This window comes from Gadus chalcogrammus, chromosome 19 (assembly GCF_026213295.1).
Source record: "Gadus chalcogrammus isolate NIFS_2021 chromosome 19, NIFS_Gcha_1.0, whole genome shotgun sequence".
In the NCBI taxonomy this organism is placed as follows: Eukaryota; Metazoa; Chordata; class Actinopteri; order Gadiformes; family Gadidae; genus Gadus; species Gadus chalcogrammus.
Genome location: NC_079430.1, coordinates 16,719,754 through 16,741,466, shown reverse-complemented (window position 1 = coordinate 16,741,466; position 21,713 = coordinate 16,719,754). Strand labels below are relative to the sequence as shown.

The window sequence follows — 21,713 nt, the reverse complement described above, 5'->3', positions numbered from 1 at the left end:
ATAGATAGAGAATACTAATACGTGGAGATAGAAAGATAAAGGCAGTAGCTGGGAGGAAGGAGAATGTCAACGGGAGAGATTGAACTTTTCCCTGCACTACCCGTTATGATTCAACGAACTGAGCTCCAAGTAGATAACAACAAGGTCATTAGGGCTGTCAACGAATATTCGAAGTTCGAATATTCGTTCGAAATGTATCCAAAAACGCGAATTCGAACGTGAAAATTAATATTCGAATGTGAAAAAACACTCCCGCGGTACAAGTGTAACAGACTAGTATTGTGAAGAGCGAATGTATTTTATCCCCTCGGGGTTTCCGTACTTGGATATAGGTATTCCAGCTCTCACGCTGTGACTGGGTGACTTCTGATAGGTACTAAGTAAACGAGACTATTTTCCCTTCCACGCTTGTGTCATTCTTGTCATATAAATATCTAAGTGCCAACGCTAGGTTACACAAGCGCCTATCTGCTTTGTGAGTGAGCCTCTGTCTGTTCGCGATGTCCCTCATAATATTCGAATGTGAAAAAACACTCCCGCGGTACAAGCGCCTAACTGCTTTGTGAATGAGCCTCCGTCTGTTCGCGATGTCCCTCGTTTTAAAGTAAGGAAATGCCCAGCAGGAAGCCGCCGCCCTATATATAGGATATATATATATCCCACTAATTTGAACCATGGTTTTGTCGCATTATTGACATATTGACGGCAACTGCGTAAAATAGGCAACCAGATATTCGAATAGTTCGAATTCGTGATTTTTTTCCAAACGAACATTCGAATGTCATTTTTGAGCAATTTTGACAGCCCTAAAGGTCATCCTCAACGTAATTCCCCGTCTTTTCCAGGAATACACACTGAGGAATCCGGAAGCATGATCACTCTGCCAAAAATACTTTGGGTCTTACCAAGAAAAATTAAAGTGTCGAAAATTTATAAATAAAAGATTAAATACAGATTAAATAAAGTAAATGGGGTATTTGGCAGTGACCCCAGTGCCTCTCTAAGGCTATCCAATGCTGAACAACCTTTTACCTCGTGTTTACAACACTTTCATACTTCTTGGCCAAAACTGTCAATACGCAATCCGTTCAAGAATTAGAGAGAGGCAAAGTCAATGTCTGTATACCATGCCAATAAAGCCTTCTAATTGAATTGACGGAGAGCTGAGTTGGAAAGAGAGTGAGAGGAAGAGCGAGCGAGCAAGCGAGAGAGCGAGCAAGAGAGCGAGAGAATCTGTGTTGTGTGACCACATCTTCCGTTTAGCCTCGACTCAAAGCAGCCAACCTCAGTTCCCACTACTCACAATCGACTATGAATAACATTACGATGCGTGTGCAGTGAAATGAGGTTATTCACATCTAAACACAGACTGTTATGTCATGCAACACTCTCTACCCCGTGACACAGAAGCTCACACTAACTTCACAGGAAACCCAGTCAGAGAACATTCTGTCACGTGGAGAGGCAAAAAGAAAGAAAGAGTGAGCGTGAGAGACGGTGCCTAGATTTGTTAGGAGGGGACGATGGGATCTGCTCGTGTACCTGAGCTGTAGCTGTCTGTGGAGGACTGGGAGATGGAGCGAGACAGCGAACGGCGCCCGATCTTCGTGGGCCGTTTGTTGAATTCCTGCTTCTGGTCTGCAAACTGGATCTGAAGGAGAGGGCGAGGGAGAGATGTGAGCTAACTATAACAACACCTAAACATGCTTAGCAGGTGCATATAAACAAAATGTTGACATTTCGGGATGTTATTGACCTGATTGGAATGTTAATAATGTGATTGCCGTTACCTAATGAAGGTGCAGAGGGAATTGGAGAGATTATCATAACAAGTGGATATAATCCCTATTAAACCAGCTAAATGTTCAAATCCTGGTTCAAATATCTACGCTAATCTGTGTGTGGTTGTACATCTGTAATAACACAGTTTAAGACCCACAATTTATTCTGAATCACTCGTTAAAAAATATGCAATTTAAAATGCATTGCAAAATTGCTCTCTGGGATTTAAAAGTGTGTGTGCGTGTCTCGCGGTTATACAATGACTAATAAAAAATAAATGCTGAGTCTTGGAACAATGTATAAATGACTGTGCCATTAGAGGGGTGATCTATTTCCAGTCATAAAAGCAGGACGAGGACCTTGGACAAACCCCGGTTCACTCAAGTTCACCGCTTGATTTTTAATGGATAAACTGCACAATCTGTCATACAGTACTATAAAGATGTCAATTATGTTTCTATTCTGGCCAAAGTACACACAATTGTGTGCGTGTTAATGTTTACACATCTTAATATCTGCTCAAATTGGTTCAAAAGAACAAACACAGATGCGACAGGTCCTTTGATGGGTGAGACCCTTCATCATCATTATCTCTTTCCCCCTGCCATTAGTGTTGATATAAAGGAAAGACAAATTGCCTCCGTGTGTGTGTTTGTTGCTATACGAAAACAGGGCATCAGGAAACTGTCTAGTCTGTATGCGCTCTCTGCTTTGAACACACACACACACACACACACACACACACACACACACACACACACACACACACACACACACACACACACACACACACACACACACACACACACACACACACACACACACACACACACACACACACACACACACACACACACACACACAGAGCCAGAGAAAGCTTTGTGTAATTACACACACAAGGTCTGCTGAGGACTCCCTGAAGCCCCGCCCATCTTCCCCGAGTCCTGCTTGGAGTGGGCGGGGCCCAGAGAGTGTAGGCCGACCCTGTCTTAACAGCCAGCATCGTGCGCAGTACAGGTTCGGTCCAACTGTTGCGTGTCCTCATTTCACTCAGCACACACACACACACACCGGAGACTACGTTTATGCGTTCTAGAAATGGAGTTGGTTTAGGACGTACGGGCGCGTTTGGTTACAGCGCGTGTGCGTTTTCGTCGGCTTCCTCTGCCGTGGAAACCCTTCTGTGATTGGCCAGGTTGTCAGCCGTTGAAACTCCTCCCCCTTCCTGATGCCGCGTTGCCAAAACAAAAAAACCTCCCGTCCATCCTTCGACTCTGTGCCTAATCTTGTTCATTTCAACAGGCGCTCACTCCGCTGTACAGCTCGCATCGTAATTTGAGACTTTTCAGTGATAATCGCAGATTAAGGATCATGTGCCAGGTGATGTAATGCAACAATGTTCCTTATTCGATTCAAATTCATTCCATCATATTCCCTAATCCTCCGTTATGTTTTGATATACTTGGTTATCAGCCGAGGATTTATCATAGAAAAGGTTTGTTATCACTTTCATCCGGTAAACTGCTGTCCCTGCAGGGACAATTTGGAAGGGGCTCGGATAGTTTGCCTGTATCCATCACATAGCATAACACTGCGTAGCCATAACATGGTCCAGCATCAACATGGTGCATTAGCCCGGTAGACTTATTATGACGACTGCTACATCTAGGTTACCGAGGGGGAACGACCGAAATAGCATTCAAGACAATCGGAGACAAACTATGTTCATAATCAATCGGATTCAACGATTTCAGCTTAAACTGCCAACCAAGTACAGAACGTCTGAACGTCAGACTACTCCGGTAGACTTTGGGGCTTCTCATGTCCTCTTGACTCAACGCAGATACATTTCCCACAATACACCACTGTCCGCCGCGTCTCTCTACAACCACCTTTAACCTCTTCCTGATGTTTTTCATTCAAGCTTATTTCAAAATATTGTCATCATCATAAGCTGTTTACAAGTGGGTTATCCGATTCATTTATTATTAAGAAAAATACTAGCCAAGGCATTGCTAACCGCGGCAGTATGCTGTAATAATTGACTTCATAGAAATAAATCTCCCGTTCATCACCAAATGTAATCAGTTATCAATAACCATATGAAACCAGCCGGATTTGGATATCATGTCTTCATATTGGCTGCTCCCTAGCGACACACTCATCTACAGCTGTGGCGGTCCCCGTGCCCAGTCGCGTCCCTCCGTTCCCCTTACCTGCTTCACAACGGGCTGCCCGCTCCCTGCGGGCTTCTTTTTCAGCATGGCAACAGGTACTGTATGTGCACCTGGGTGGGTGTCTGTGTCGGTCGGTGGAGGGATCGACCGGACTCTGCAGTTTGTGTGTGTGTGAAGGAAAGGCAAGGCCTCCCTGACTAATGTGTGTGTTTGTGTTTGGAGGTGTCGAGGTGAGGAGGGTGTGGGGGGAGCACTAGCTGTACCAAGGTCCGATCCATTTATAGGCCAACCTCTTGAGATCCAGCTAATACTGGCCAGCCTGGGTCGCTGGAGACAAAGAGACAAATTGTTTTCTTTTCATTCAACTACCCCGCCCCCCCCCCCCCCCCCCACCCACCCTTACCTCACACAAACCCTAACCCCCCCCCAAACCCCGTTTCTGAGTCTTTGTTCTTGTTTAATTGTGGATTGTTCCACAGATTGGATCACACTGCAAAACCAGCAGAAGCTCCGCCTCCGACTGAACACTCAAGTCATCGGCCAATTAGAACAGAGAGCGGATTACTGTGAGCACGTGTGTTGCGTCTTTTGTGTTGCCGGAAATGTTCAACCAACATTTAACATAAAGGTTAAACTTTTTTTTAGTATAATTGTGTTCAAGGTTGCCAAACATTATTTGACCATGTTATGTTTGACTAGAACTAGATAATGAATGAGATCATATTCAGAGAGAAAGAAGAAGACAAAGATAGAGAATCATCTCAATCAATCAATGAGAGAATGATCAATAGCTCGTCAGTCTGTCTCCTTGATTAAGTACTGTTCAAACCCCTACTCCTACCCCAAGAGAAATGGATCAGATCCATCCCTCGTGAGTCATCCCGAGCTTCCCTTCACCCACGGTGACCTCAGACCACAGGTCGGTTCAGATGCCGTGGGTACGAGGTCAAGACAAGTAACAACAACTTAACCCACAATCCCCCACCAGGTCGTAGGTTTAAACTCGTTTCTTGATGCGGTTAATGTTGGCACGTGTGTGTATATGTGTGTCATCACAGACCTCACAAAGAGGCTTTGGAAGACGGGAAGTGACAAACCAGTGCTCACAATCAGGTATGATTCATCTCCAGATGGGAGAGTGGAAGTGGAACGAGTCAGAACGATGTGGTGAAAGATTGAGGGAACGCGCCGGTCTGGCTTCCACTCGTGCGCCTTTGCCCGAGTCCAACTCCACTCAACGAATACTTTCAGTTCACGCGGACCAAGTGGTTTGGTTAGATGGCCAACCTCTGTCTCCCGTTTCTTACGTTTATCAATTCTGGATGAGTCGGCTAACTAGGATAAACGATAGGTGCACACCCCACCCACACACACACATCAATAGGCGTCAGTGAGTGACTCAGATTACGGATAAACAAGAACACATATCACCTTGTATGCCAATGCACTCCCACGCCACTCGCCAACCAGCAAGAGGCCTTTTCAGAAGGTTTGCACGTTTCCCCTCTACCATTGTGACATACAAGTACCATACAAGTGTGGTAGTCTGCGCTTCAAACAACAAGAGCTGGGGACGCCGAACGGAATGCACAACGGAGAGCCAATCTGTTAGGAGTGCAACGCGTCCAGGACTGGAGGAGAAACAGAAACGGAAGATTCCCGTGACGCATGTTGAAACAACAGCGATAGTGAATACATGCCAAATTAGGTCTGAATGTCACAATATGGAGAAGGCCAACACACATTGTTGAAGGACACCAGATTGCAACATGTCCTATTCTCAAGACAGACAGACAAATGCGATATTATTAATGAATTTATTTAATCCTGAAACACGTGATACAACAAGTAACGAAGATACATTTTAAAAATAGATAACACTGCTTACAAAGAAAGGCAGATTAGAGGACGGAGAAATGTGACGACGAAGGCAAATGTTTGCCTCGCTAATGATTAGATAACTTTCCGAGCTGGGAGAGAAGCCTTCCAGCTGTGACAGATGTGGGCTGAACTTGAGAGAGGTGCACGGGGGAGGGGGTTGGGGGGGTGATGTGACCCAAGTAGCCATGTCAACACCGCCCTGGCAGGGACAACCATTAGCCTGACAGTCTCGTTGATGTGAATACCAGGAAACAACCTGATCCCGTCCCTGTCAACAAGTGTGTGTGTGTGTGTGTGTGTGTGTGTGAGTGTGCGCACGTATGTGCATGCTTGTGTGTGTCCTACCGCACCATGCTGGGTTTGAGAGTTCGTGGGGGGGGGGGGGGGGGGTTCAGAGTTCAGAGTTTCCATCGATGCAAGCTGTCTCAATATTGATCATGGAAGCCGTCTAGCGAATCCCCTTGGGGCGTTGGGATAGAAGCAGCAGAGGGTACCAGAGACATGCATGGGGAGACAGAAACATGCATGGAGTGGAGGGGGAGAGAAGGAAAATAGCTGAGCCCAGCAGGGTCAGGACTCACGAGAGGAAAACAAACACCGAGGCAGAAGTACAGAGAGATCCGATGGCTACAATGCGTTTATCCTCATGCATATGAAGGGAAAGGGTTGGTACTGAATAAACATAAGGAGAAAAGACACAGAGAGACACAGACAGATGAGACCGACAGAGAGAGAGAGACAGAGAGACAGACAAAGACAGAGAGATAGTTGGACAATAGGTAGAAGGGTTAAGAAAGCAAAGAAAATATTTTCTACATTTCTGCTTGCTTTGTCTGTCAATCGTACTTTCTGTTTACACACTCGATGACTTGAGTACAGGGCCATTACACACCGCCATTCTTCTGTTCAGCACTATTTTCTGCACTAAGTGACCCTTTGCGTTTGTGAATGAGCATCTTCCGGGGTAGCCCGTGAAAGAGAGTGTCTGCATCACCGTTAAACACCGGTGGCTCCGTCGGCGGGGAGAGGATCACATCTCGCCCGGAGCAGCGCCGGTCGTTTCCTGGTGTTAATCTGGCGCTGTGGATCACAGATGCTCCATCACGACCCAGCATCACGAGCTCGGTGTCGTGACTCTCGCACATATGCTTGAGTGCACATGCGCACGTGCACTTGTGTGTGCGCAGGTGCGCGTGTTCCCAGCTGTGACTGTAGCGGGTGGGGGGGGGTTGTAGCTTTGGAAATCTCCTGGAGCTTTTTCGGAGAATGAAGGTCAAGTTTAGTTTGAGTACTTTTACACAATATCCCCCACCCCCATCCCCCCCAGCCAGTTTCTCTTTCATATTGAGAAGCAGTTCTGTAGCAGGTGGATAAAGAACTGTGAACCACTGACGGACAGAACCCCAGTCAGAGCAAAGTCATTATGTTGTTGTTGTTGTGGGCTAGCTGAAAGCTGCCAAATGATTAATCCTCCGTCCAAGTGGTCTTCAACATCCAATCAGGTTCTAGGATGACGGTAGGATTGCGTGAGAGACATCCCAACTGCTATAAAACTGCGGTTTTATAAGCATCATAAATTATTGGCCCAGTTTTTTCACCAAACCAATACCAATCAAACGTTGCCCAAGGACTTGAAACTTGCTTATTAGCCTTGCAAGCATTAACAGGCTCACAGAGAATCTCCAGAAGATGGATGCAAGTGCTTTACTTTATCTTTGATGCAGGTGTGGAAACATGTAAATAAAAAATATATACATTATGAAAGGCTCTTCCAAAAATACTTCCACATATCAACCTTGACCCAAACCACGGGAGGAGAGAGAAAGGAGAAGAACAACACTACTTGACTGGGCCTTCAGCTGGTACGTTGTGAACTTCCGGGCTCTCTGCTTTCTTTCCATGCGGTCCCCAGCGTTGCTAGGCTAAACGATTATTCCACAGGTCCTCCGACTGGGGAGCGCGGGGCCTGGTGGCTCATTTACAGAGAGCGCGCTCTGTGTCTGATGTTTACCAAGGAGGCCATGGGCACGAGAGACAGACGCCACTTGGGTATCAAACGGAAGAGCAGGATCAACAAGGGACAAAACTGTTTCCATGTACTTGACACACACACACACACACACACACACACACACACACACACACACACACACACACACACACACACACACACACACACACACACACACACACACACACACACACACACACACACACACACACACACACACACACACCTCGTCATGACCTCATACCCACACGACAGCAGCTGAACCCAACTGTGGTCACCGTGGGTGAAGGGAAGGTCAAGTTGACTCAAAGGGGATGGGTATAATCCCATTACTCTGGGAGTAGGGGCAGGGACAGTCACGGACTGCATGCCACACCCCTCCCCATCCTGGGTCCAGTCTCATTTATCCCCAGACAAGACTAGACGAGTCGACCGAGTGAGTCTTGCCCATCAGAAGGTGGCCACGGCTGTGCCTCGTCACTCCTCCTCGACCCATGTACCACAGCTCAACGCCCATTTGGGTACCCTGTCCCCGGCAAGGAAGGAAGGGTGTAATCCCCAGGGATCGTGGGAATTATCATCTCTTACCTTTTTTATTCACGTGCAAATGGGCTGCGAAGCCACAGACGCAACAACGATGGCGTGTGAAAAAAACCTGCAGTAAAGCAGTAGGAGAGAAGGTCTTTTCAGAGCAGTGGCAGTGTAGAACCACTCCATCTTCTAGAACGAGCCGGAGTGTCACGTGTTGCCGGCCCAGCCGAGAACCAATCATGGTTTTGCTCGGTGTGTGAGGGGAAATTAGGTGTGAGAATCCAAGTTGTTGTTAAAAAAAACAAACACACGCTTTGTGTTTGTGAGTGCATGCGTGTGTGAATGTACGTGTGTTTGTGCGTGCGTGTTTGTTAGTAACGGAGCGTGTGTTTTTGAGTGCATGTGCGTGTGTGCGAGCGTGTATGTTTGTGCGTGTGCGTGCGTGCGTTCTGCTGACAAAGTGTTGTGACTCATTCACTTCTCACGAGTGAGAGGTCTTGTTTGAATTAGCAGTCTGAACGAGCAGTGAGCCATCGAGTCCCACGCCGCTCGTCTAGAAGCCTTGAACTGACTGACTCGAGGGGGAAACAGTCGCACAGAGTGACACTTTCTTTCCCAAGTAGCGGTTGCAATTCACTAGAAGTTCAAAGCCTTTTTCTCGCTCATTTAAATAAAAGAACCACGATCAAACGGCACGAATACATGCACATGGGAAAGCCAATTGTAACATGAATATCGCCCAAAAACAGGTTCAGCATGTAAACAGAGGCCCAGTAACATATCCAATGTTTGCCATGTAAACGTACATTTCATGTGCCGATGAGGCCCTTTGAATGGGGAGGGGCAGAGAACGAAGGAGAAGGAAACCCAAAGCATTGGGATGTACACCGAGTTAGGGGGATGATGTGCAAGCTCTGTTGTTTCATCCAACGTGCGGTGAAACCAACGTTTTAAAAAGAAATGACTGCGTTGGCGTGAAAGTGCGAAGACTCTTGAATAATGGACAAGGGAAATCCCAATGGGGGTCTATACTTAAATATTATAGTGGCAAAAGAACCACTAGACTTACATTTACAAATGTTCTTCATGGTTGGTTTTAAAAGAGAACAATAGGACACTTGACTCACGAGGCAGTAAAATAATCCTTTGACTGATTTATTAGTTAGTTATACAAAAGTTTGTGTGTGATAAAGATAGAGGGGGGAGTCTTGGGGAGAGAAAGGAAGCTGTATCCTCCTCTGGGGCCAGACATCGGCTGTTTATACCCCAATGGAACCAGGGGGCCGAAGGCCACAGCTGCCAACACAGCTAGTGACACACACACACACACACACACACACACACACACACACACACACACACACACACACACACACACACACACACACACACACACACACACACACACACACACACACACACACACACACACACACACACACACACACACACACACACACCAACCCCTAAGAGTTTGTAGTAAATAGTTGTGGTTGACTTCTCAGAAACATTTGGGGAAGACTCAAACAGGACCTGGGGTTAGAGAACTGCAAGGCAGAGCTTGTCCGGTCCACACTGTAGTTCTACTAACATTTGGGTCTGAGGGCACCAAATGGAAGGCAGGCCTTTGTAATAACGGTAGTCAATTTATTAATGTTTTATTATATTATTATTGCCATATTGTACACACTACTTGATTGTCACATTTATCATTGACTTCAGTTTGTGAATTCACAAACAGAAATTGTACAGTGGTACTTATCTTATCTCAAAGCCCACAACACCGGTCGACTTGATTGCATTATCTTGTTGCAATTCGATAGCGTATCCCCCGTTTTATTCGCCGAGCCAGTAAGTTAAGGGCCTGTATAGCTCAAATCAAACCGCACAGAGGCCTCCAAATGTGGGTCAACCTCACGAGGAAAGCATGGGGACAACTTAAGGCTGAACCACCGCCATAAAAACGGCACCTTGTTGACTGGAAACACCAAAAAACTTGAGATAAACGTAATTATTGTGTTGTGTCAACACCTGCCTGGGGTGCTTGGGATGTCTGTGCTGTGGTCTTGAAGGCTGGAGCTGCTGAATCGCCCCTTATTAGGCATCAGACCGCGGCGCGTCGATGATGCAGAGCCAGACACACTTGATGACATGGTGAGGAGGACGGAGCTATTCATATTTTATGTGGGACCAAGGCTTCAAGTGAGAATTTTGTTAAGGCCTAAAAAAAAAAAAAATTGGTTCCTGTTGGTTGTCAGTTGAGGTCATGGGTAGGTAGGGAATTTATTTTATTTTTTTATTTATTTTTTTCCAGCGGCAGCGAATGATAGGTAGGTTGTTTTCATTTAAAAACGAGAAAATTCGCTCATCCTTGTACAGAATGAAGAGGGGCTGTACCAAAACGTAGTTTGCAGCAAAAAAATGTTTTAAAGCTCATAAAATAATTTGCCTCGCGCATAAATTGACAGGGTCGGTCGGAAACCGGAACCAGACAACATTTTTTTTTAGGCCTAATGATACATTCATGGATGCTCCGATATCCTCGTGTGATAAACGGGGTACAATTTGCGGCGATAACGACAGCAATAGAACCACTTCATAATTGGACGAAATAAAATCCTCAGTTTTATGTTACTAAACAAAGAAATTGCTCAGTTGACACATTTTGAAATCATTAAAAAGCATCCGTTTCAAACATTTATTTATTAAGAGATTTCGACAATCACATCAAGATCATGTCTGGTTTCTACTTAATTCGGATGGCATGTTGATTAAAGGTTTAACATCAAACAACCAGAAGGCCTGGATGGTATTAATAGCCGTGTGTGTATCCATCCCTCTGGCACAGGGAACATCGTTCCATCACTTGTTCAACTGGCCAGGGCCCGTTAACGGCTTAACGCGTTAAAAAACCTCTGGGCCAAGTCCCAAAAGCACATCTGTCTGCCAGTCCACAATCTGGAGCTGGTTCTGGGAACATTAGGGGTCTGGATGGGTATTCACACACACACACACACACACACACACACACACACACACACACACACACACACACACACACACACACACACACACACACACACACACACACACACACACACACACACACACACACACACACACACACACACACTGCTCTCACCACTTCGTCCTATTGGTTTACTGACGCATGTTGAGAAACATAAGAGGCTCAACTTGGCGAAATACCGAACCAAAATGATACCAAATAACTCCTCCACACACATCGTTTGTTTTATATCCAACAACAACTGTTAGCGCTAGTACAATACTGTTCTCGTAATGGATTGGAGCCCAATGTATTGTGCAATGGACATTATGCTTTGGCATTAGGAAAATGTATCGTCATGCCAGTAAAGCAATTGATTAACCGAGAGGCTGGTAAAAGCATAGTACTGAGTGAGGAAAGGGCTAGAGTAAAAGCATGATGGAAAAATCAATTTTTCAGGACTAGGAAAGGTTTGAGGCCAGGGGATTAGCAGTAGGTGAACCTTTGGGAGAGAGCAACAGATTCAAATTACTTTTGACCTTTCTCTCTACAGGGGCTGCAGGTCAAACAGCATACGCATATTTTTCCGGTATAATCACACTCAGGACCAAAGGGTATTTCTGGCTCAGCGATCCACCTACACACAGTCACAGCTAACCTTGACCGCTCCCAAGAGTCCTTGATGGGCGTCTGAAGATTTAAGAACACAGCCTTTCTCATCCTGTGGTTTTCATTCATTCCTCGTCACTCGTTCCTTCCCTTTCTCATTGAGCCTTCCTTCTTTTCTCTGCTCTTATTAGGAGCCCGCACAAAAGTGGTCCTTATGCAACTCAGTGAAGAGAAAGGATGAAAGCAGAGCGCGTAGGTTTGTGTCCTCCACATACAAAGTTTATACAAATAAAGTATTCACATCTTCAAAACAGAAATGTTGCCTTGCTCTAACGCGGCCCGTTCCTACATTTCTATTAAATGGCATTTCTATAAAAAGCAAATAAATGGTAGCATAAAGAGAACAGCGGTCCCTTTCATCTTACCTCGACCACTTTCCTCCTCCTCCTCCCTCTCTCCGTCTCTCTCGATTCTCCTCTCAGTTTTTTAAAGCAGACTAATTAAAGGATCAAACAATATAAAAAAAAGAAAGAGAGTGCCCTCTCTTTCAACCCATAATGGTGGGCAGAAGGTGCACATCAACCAGGGGCACACACCAGAAGGACCACAAAACAAAATGGCGGCGGCATCACCTTTAATTATTTATTTTATTCTACTAGTAAAAATGTGTCATGTCAACCGAGAGGCCGTAGTGGAGCAAAGTGTGTGTGTGTGTGTCTGTGTCTGTGTCTGTGTGTGTGTGTGTGTGTGTGTGTGTGTGGCCCAACGGTCTGATTTGACTGGACATTGCTTTTACGAGGAGGTTATTCAAAGCGACTTCGTAGCGTGGAACAATCAAAACGTTCCACAGAGCACAACAGATTTAAGTGCTGCCTGTCGACCAGGCTACCGAAGAAGCACTCGTAACAAAGCTAAGAATAGATATATTTAAAACATAAAAGTAAGGGACAGAAAGAGATGTTGATGTTTAGCGACTAGGGGGACAAATAAATCCCCAATGCTCCAATGGCGGCCCAACCCCGTGGCTTTCAACCAATAGCTGCGTAGGGAGGGCGGGACATAGCTTGGGCGATGTCTTCCTTTGTGTATGAGTGCGAGTGAGAAAGAAAGATGGGGAGCCTAGGGGTGTCTGTGATGCAAGATGTGGGCGCACTACTGATTTATCAACACTGACAAGTGGCCCCGTCAGACTGTAAATAATCATATAGGGGCACACACACACACACACACACACACACACACACACACACACACACACACACACACACACACACACACACACACACACACACACACACACACACACACACACACACACACACACACACACACACACACACACACACCTTGTTGATGAAGTAACATTAGTGTAGTTTTATCTGCATCAACTCTCCCCTTGCTCAAACCGTACTGCTCCTTCTCTTATTCTCTGGACTGGGGGCGTAGGGCCAAAACCTTAGAAGCTAGACTCGGTCCCCCTGACCACCCCGAACACGATGGCTTGGAACGCAACGTAACTGTGTCTGAGTTTTCGTAACAGGGTTTCGGTGCAAACTCACGACAAAAAGTCGTGAATGCAACACTTTTCCGTATCCATGAGCCAAACTCGTCACTCACATACACACTTACCTCACTCGCTAATGACCAGATAAACGAGCGACTAGCATTGAGGATCACACAACCCCAAGAGAGGAAACCATTTCGATTTCCCGAATAAGCAGGTGGAATTGTCATATGTCGCAACTGACATATGGGATGCATGGGATCATGTCCTATACATGGATCAGTGCTCTGGAGTACCGGTTGGCCGCAGCGAGACACAGCTTTGGGTCGGATTAACGGTGGTCCCCCACTTGCCGTCCCACTGGGGGCTCGGGACGAGGTGGAGAAAGGAAACGGGGTCGGGGGGCTGGGGGCCTTTGTGAGCCAGCACTTTGGGAACACAATGAGGGCTTTTTATTTGTGGGTGGTGGAGGTGGTGGTGGTGGTGTTGAGCTGCATTCCTTGCCAGGTGCCAGCTCCGCGGGGTGGGCAGTTTCGCCTGGTCTACTCACTTCCTGCTCGCTGATACTGGGGATGTCGAAACACGTGTATATGACACGAGTGGGGGCTTTTACAACTTATTTTAACTCGACACTGGAGATGGACCCGGATCCCACAGGGGGGGGGGGATTTGTGCTAGCTCTGTCGTTTCATTCAACGTTCACCGAAACCAACGTTTTAAGAAGAAATGACTGCGTTCGTGTGAAGGTGCGAAGACTCTTGAAAAAGGGATGAAAACCTCAATGTGGGGGCAATACTTAAAAATGATAGTGTCAAAAGAACCACTTGACTTACATTTTTTGATTGTATTACAGTGAATTACTCCTTTATCGAAGCAGATCTTGGGGGATTGACAAGTGTTCTTCATGGTAGGCATCAAAAGATAGAACAAAGAGACACTTGACTCACGAAGCAATAATATAATCCTTTTACGGATTTATTGATTGTTTATAGCAAAGACAATAAGATAAAGACGGAAGCAGGCCAAGGTGACTCTGCTTGACATGGCCTTTGCTTAACTTGCAGTGGTGTTTTGGACCACATAAAGCAAGAGAGTCAATAATCAGCAAAGGCGTGCATGAAAGTCAATGATCCTCCTACAGCCCACCACACAATGAATGAGTGAGAGTGTGTTCCTCAGCACATCCTGTAGCACAAACATTCCTCTCAGAAACTAGAGCCATCACACTAGCTTCCTCTTGCTTCAGTGAAAACCCTATTCTTAGTTTAATTGTAGACTCTCAGCATTCCTTCCTCTCGACCATATACAACACACAGACCGTTTTACAGGAGATGTTTGTAAAGCGTGGGACCCAGATCGCATCGCAAACCACGTCGATTCTATTTAGATTGCGACACTAAACGTAGTTTGAATGAAGCCCGCTTCTGGGTACAAATGCCGTGCTGCAAAAGAAGTATGAACCATAAAAATAAAGATAGATCAGAAGAGCAAAGGATGATTTGGATTGTCCATTAACGAGATCTGGTTATGGTAACCTATTACAATGTTGAAGATAATGAATTCCATTTAGATCTTTGAACCCGTGAATTTGGCCGCGAGTCGCGAGTGTGTTAATATCTCTATTGGGTGCACCTCATTAGTGAAAAGCATGTAGAAGAAAAATCCATTCCGCCATCTACAGAGGGCTATGGCCTTAGTTAGCAGCCCTACTCTGCATTTCAAGTGTCCCTTTGTCAATAGTGGAAACTGATTGATTAGACCGTCTTTTACTTGGCATAGGCTAGCTGGACGAGACGGATCACTATACACCAAGGCTAGATCGGGGTTTGAAACAAGACACGCCATAACTATGTGGCATCAGTGAGCACAGGACAACATGCATAATTGGAGGGATACTGATGACCAAAGCGAGGGATGGGTGATTCTTATGCACGCCTACGCTTTGTGAATAATAAACAACATCTAAAAATGGACACGGTAACAGCAAGAGTTGGCAGAACGCTATGAGTGAGTGAGATTGAGACGGAGAGAGACAGAGAGACAGAGAGACAGAGACAGAGAGGCAGAGAGTGTGTGGGCCTGTCAGTTGTGTGAAATTGTATGAATGTGTTACCTGGAGGTTTGAGTGAGTCGGGGTGAGGAATAAAAGACTGAGAGTGAAAACCAAAGAAGAAGAGAAAGCGATGAAGGTGATGAAGGTGATGAAGGTGAAAAGTAAGAGAAGAAAGATAAGGGAGGGGAAGACACTTGGCGGGAGATCACAACCGAGAGCTAATTGACGGATCCCTCATGGCCTGTTGAGAACAGAGCGACGTCCCTCCTCTAGGGTGCCGGTTCAGTCAGGGGGAAGCGAGCCGAGTCTAATCTCGTCCCAGCGTGGCTACGTGGAAAAAGAGAGGAATTACGCAATGGCACCGCTATCCGTTTCCACACTTTTTTTTCTTGTTCTTCGGCCTCGTCGGGTTACGTTGAAGGAAGTTTGGCGTTTTGTTTGTGGAGTCGACTACCAGGAAAGAAACACAGCTGTTGAGTCCTCTGTTGCTGCATCCGTGTGCGCCGCGTTTCCTTTACGTGCAAGACATTGAAGTCGCTCACCACATAAAATACACAGTCACAAACACTAACGACACCACACTGTCGAGTCTAGACGGGTGTATCATCTTGTGCTAACAACCAGGCTCTAATGTTTCAGCTGTGGCAGTGTAATTCGAATAAATAAAAGGGTACTTCTTTTTTTTTTGGTCTGACTATAGAAACAGTCTGGACTGAAACAGTTTGCGGAGTTGCGAAAGAACAAGGCCCTGTGAAATCTCAACAGGGCACACTACGGGCAGATTTACGGGTCTGGTTGTCCCCGTGCAACGGATGGACCCTGCCACGTTTAAAGCCCTCCTTCCAACCAAGCCATACTCTGCTTAACTTCTGGTACACATTTACATAAATGAACCAAGCACGCAGTGTTAATAAACAGCACAGCGTCACATGCAGGAGTGACCGGGTTTTCTTTCTGCAAAGCTTCATCCATGTGTGACTATTGCGTGGCTGGGCTTTTTTCAGCTGGTCTGATCCGGTCTGTACTGGACCTGGTGTGCTTGTTCTGTGAGAGTTTTAACCTACAACCCTGTGCTTGTTTTTAAAGTGTAACCTGCTAACTCGATCGTTCTGTGGTGTCCCACTGCTTTACTCTGTCATGCGATCGTAACAGCAGGAAAGGGCTGCACTCAGTCCATCTCTTCCTGATGTAAACATGCCTTTAAGCATTTAATATGCAGATGATATATAGGAAGGGCTTCAACAATATGCAAGCTTGGTTTGGGTCCAAAATAGTTTTCTCATGATGTACATTTTATTGAACTTGCCTCACGACAATAAAAAGGAGGAAAGTTGGAGGAATGTACACAATATTTCATAAACTGTCATAAGATGTTCACACAGCTTCAATGTGATGAAGAAATTGGTGTGAAAGTACTGTGGCAGTGGAATATACGGAGTAAAAATAATGGATACTCTGGGTCTTCTCTTGCCCAGAGTATCTTCTCCCTGTGAAGGCTTTCCAAGGGGTTTCGGCAGGGTTCAAGCTTTACACAGTGGTGCTACCTACACCCTGCCAATACGCACCATGCACAGAGAAGCTGTAATGGGCACACATACATGTGTAGGAATGTGTCTGCTAGTCTCTGAAGGCCCTCTCGGTCCTTCTTCTATGGTAATCTATGTCTGGAATGAACATTTCTCGAATTATTTTAGGAATGAACTGGACTAAAAAGTCCACTTTTGAGTGGACTTTAGTCAGACAAAAAACTGCCAAATACTGAACTGGAGCATGAAAATGGACTTCCAGTGAAAATAACTGAAAACGTATTTGCTTGGAATGAGAATTGAATGGACTTTACTGAAAATAGACGAGAGTCCAACATAACAGAGGCATGAGGATAGTGTGTGGTTGGCGAGGCATCTGCGTCCATACTCTACTACAGCCTGCTCCAGTTTGACTCCAATGAGAGAAGGCAGATCCCCCGGAGAAATGTAAGCGTGCCACGAGTTCATGAGCATACATACATACATGCATACACGTGCACAGACACAAGCTAGACCAGTGTGGTCTCTCCAGGATGAGTCACACTAACTGGACAGGGAGTGGAGGGCGTGTGTGGGGGGGAAGTGACACGTTTGTCTTGAGGAGCCGTTGGCAATGAGCAGAGAAGAAGAAGTAGAGGGGAAAACTGTTGGGGGAGGGCCTACCAAACAGATACAAGCTAGTAGTGGTAAACCCAATTCTTTATTCAACATCATGGCTGTACAAAAGTACTCAACGACACATCCAGAGATAAAGCTATTGAGCCCTTTTCCTCACAAACCGACAATGTACCTTCTCTTTATTCGATTTTACAATTTCACCTGCAAAACAAATCTTTAAAAAGGGGAATTTAGTTTCGGAAAAGTTATTCATTGTCATGAGGCCTATATCTGGGTAAATCTGCATTTGTCTAGCTTGTTCTTCCTGTAATGTAGGTATTATAAGCTTGAGTTTCACTTTAACCATCTCAAGTTTGTGTTACATTTTAACTGAAGCCTTTCAGTATTCCATAAATTCTAACCCTGATTAGAGAGATGCCTGGAACCTAAATGAGGTAACATTGTGTCTTACTAGAGGGAATCTAAGATTACGACTCTCAAATGTGCCTGGCTATCGGGTTTTCCACCACCGCTTCGGTGGTTGGCAGAAATGTGGTGACAAAAAAGGACGCCACACTATTTTTTAGAGGCACAGAAGCTCTTCTTGTGCACAAGGGAAAGGCAGGGTATCGGTGCAGCCTTAAGCCCGTCTAGTCAGCCTGCCTCATTAGTAACTGCAGCTCAGCAGATGACATTACATGCCATGAGGGATGGACAGACCCTCTCTGTATACATTGAGTGGTTTGATCCGGGCCAAGAATCTCATGGAAGGGAGCAGTTTGGTTTAGGTAGATAGTGGTTCTAGGCTGCACAGTGCAGGATTCATTCCTGCCTCGTAAAGAAGGTGTCCCTGTCAGAAGTACAGACTATTCGACTGCAATACGCTGGCCAAGATACAAGTCCCAGTTCAAGTAGTAAAACAAGCACTTTGAGCGCAAAAACAGCAGTCCGACCAAGGCCCGACACAGACATGTACTTATCCCCGTTTCTGCTCAGTTTAATATTTTGAGACTGGAGGTATGTGTGCCAACTAAGTCCCGTGGGTTCCATCAACCCCTCATCACCCGGTCGCTAAAGACCCATCTGGGCAGACCTACAGCAGAGAGCAGGCCCCCTAATCCCTCCATGTGCTGACATGATAAAGGCATGGTCTAAGCCGATCCACAACCATCCATCCAGTGTATCCACAATCCACATCATCATCTCATCTGCTGGTCCAGCTGCCCTTTCCTGCAGTGTTAGCCTATGCCCTTACATTATAATGTTATGCACAGGCAGGAGATATCCCACAATGCACTGCATTCTAAAAATAGTACCACGGCAACCTTCAGTCAAAGTGGATTTGCGTTCAAACGGGTTGTGGAGAACAGGCCAATGCATTGACGTTTCTATTTTCATCAATATAATGGATGGTGGTCTAACAGAGATAAACTCTGAGTCTGGGGCATGTGATCGTCACTGTCGATCACAGCTCCTTTGTGATTTACAAAAAAGGAATTTCTGACATTTTCATCTTAATGAATGGACTGATACAACAACATGATATACACACAACATATTCAGTACAAATGTAGGTTTTAAGAATTTGAAACAGCTCCACCAATAAGAGATGCAAGATTTCCGAGAAAAGATTTAACCTCAAGTCTAATGAGAAATACCATCACAAAATCAAAAGAATTCATGGATACCTCGGTCCAATATTTGAAGTTGGTTTCTTCAATCATCCAAATGTGGGCCTTTCCTTCTGATAGTTCTTTGCCCCAGCTGCTAGCATCAGTATTCCTGACTGCCAGGGTACTGTGCACGTGGAACCTTGTGTTCCGCTGTTCCTCGGACCTGGTGCGTTCCATTCTCAGACTAGCCTAGCGCTTGTGTCTCATGGAGACAGCCAGCGAGGCTCCATGTGAGGGGGTGAGTCTAGTCTGCCGCTGGGACCAGAAACAATGCTGACCTTTGGTGATACTTGCCACCATACTAGATGGGCCTAGTCTGAGTGGCTATCCATCACTTTGCTTTATAAAATGCAGCAAAACAGGACTCTTCCTTATAAATCCAAATGTGACACCCACACAGTTTTTTTTATCTGCAAAATCCACCAACTACTGTTCGAAGTACCGTTCTTTTCAATACTGTTCTAGTAATGGATTGGAGCACCAAGTATTGACCTATACTTTAAGTGGTATTGATGCATACATGCAAACAGTGAAGTTGGTTCACTGAACATACTTCAGCCGGTAGGGAATATGCCCATGAAATGGATTCAAAAACCTTGAATGTCATTTAATGACCCAATATACCATAAAACTACCCTGTAGTAGTTCAATGGCCCAGATGAAGGGAACATATCTTAACAGAACTAACAGAGACTAAAGTCTCTGTTAGTTCTGTTAAGACTAACCAAGTCAAAATGTGTTTTCTCTTTGGCAGGGGTGTATCGTGTAAATAATCCACAAGACGCCTGACTCACACTTTACAAAGACCAATTATATCCTTCGCTAATAACGTTGCCCATGTATATGCTGTGAATGTTATCTGTACATATCACCAGAAGTGTCACATTAATTAATTTAAGATATTGTACTTTGCTTTGATCTGCAAAGGGTCCATTATCGAAAAGTGAACTTTACTCCTATGAGCTTATAGTATGTTGATAAGAATGGTGTGATGTGCTGAATGGTTAAGCAGCCAGAATGCACAACAGTAGTTTGAGGGACCTTGGCCAAGAAATCCAGCCAGTGTAAACTATATTAATCCAGGATAGAGAGTCTACTCTTATCACCATTAAGCCCCATAAGGTTTGTGAGAACTAAGCTTTAAAAGGTTGACAGATTACTTGCTCCAGTTGTGGGGTTGCCAGTTGACAAAAAACACCAGTTCATTGCACCGTACATGGGCTTATTACACATTGCAGGGGATAAAGGAACATGTAGTCGAGTATGAATAATGGACTGTCACATTAAACAGTCAGCGTCCCCCCACCACATATACACACACATGCAAGTTGGTTAATTGAACTTTGGTGTTGTATCGTTTGACATTTGCTAAAAAGCGAGAAGCCACATGGTCTTCAATCTGTGTGACAGCTCTGCTTTCCATTGAGTGGCTCCAGCGTTTCTTTCATAAAACGCAGTGCAGTCAGAGCAAACATGAGGCAGATCGCACTCAAAATCGGGGGTACTAACAATAAGCATCTGTACAACATTTTCAACACCATGCCTGCTGGCAGCATTGTGGAAATCCACCTAATTTCATCTCATCCATTTAATCATAACACAAAACATTCGAGGAGTAGTAGTAACCCTCCAATCCAGCCCAGAAAAACTGACACGACTCAATCAGCTTAGCTGGGGCTAGCCTGCTAGCACATCGACCGTCACACACACACAATGCCTGGGCTCCCTGAGAGCCTCCATTGCAGTGTTGTGGTGGTGGTCTCCGGACGACACGTTTCTCATTAATACCCACACATCTCCCACCACCCCTAAAATAAATAACAATGAGTTGGACATGAGTGGCTTTACCTTCTTCATCCTGGGGGCTTCCGCCACGGTCCCGTCGCGGTTGACAAACGCATCCCCGCCGTTCTGCTGCGGCTCCGGCCGCTTCATCGCCGACGACTGCGGCATCTTCACCGGGTTCGGGGTGAGCAAGCCCGGGCTCGGGTCTGCCTTCACGGAGGGCTCGATCGTGGGGGTCGTGGCAGAGGAGCCTACGTCATGTGGCACGTTTTTGGCAAGGGTTTTATCATCCGAGCTCGGTGTCACCGGGGAGCCGGCAGGTAATTCTTTGTTAGGCTCGTCTTTGACTTCGACCTCGGCCATTTTCGCTGTCACAACCTGCACCGACATCGCTGCTGTTTCACCACTGATTCCTTTCCCAGCAGCGCGGATAAAAGAGTCGAGCGGATGTGAGTGGAGGAAAGATACGCCGCAATGCATCGTGGTCTTTGTAGTTCAACGCACGTCACAACTGTCCACGCATGAACATTCATTAAGAGAATACAATTTAAATAACATAGAGAAGTGTGATGTCGTT

General features: G+C 45.7%; 1 protein-coding gene across 2 annotated transcripts in view; it reads right to left on the bottom strand.

Moving 5' to 3' along the window:
* The window catches only part of ahcyl2b (adenosylhomocysteinase like 2b), a 38,069-nt gene extending 16,467 nt beyond the window's left edge, over positions 1 to 21,602 (bottom strand). The window contains exons 1-2 of one of the 2 annotated variants that reach the window (XM_056577916.1): positions 21,200 to 21,602; positions 1,543 to 1,651 (exon numbers count right to left, since the gene is read on the bottom strand). In XM_056577916.1, the coding sequence (XP_056433891.1) occupies positions 1,543 to 1,651; positions 21,200 to 21,526 (436 nt within the window). In that variant the 5' untranslated portion in view covers positions 21,527 to 21,602. The remainder of the gene's footprint in view (positions 1 to 1,542; positions 1,652 to 21,199) is intronic. The other variant, XM_056577915.1, reaches the window with a different exon arrangement.
* Positions 21,603 to 21,713: the final 111 nt, after the last annotated feature.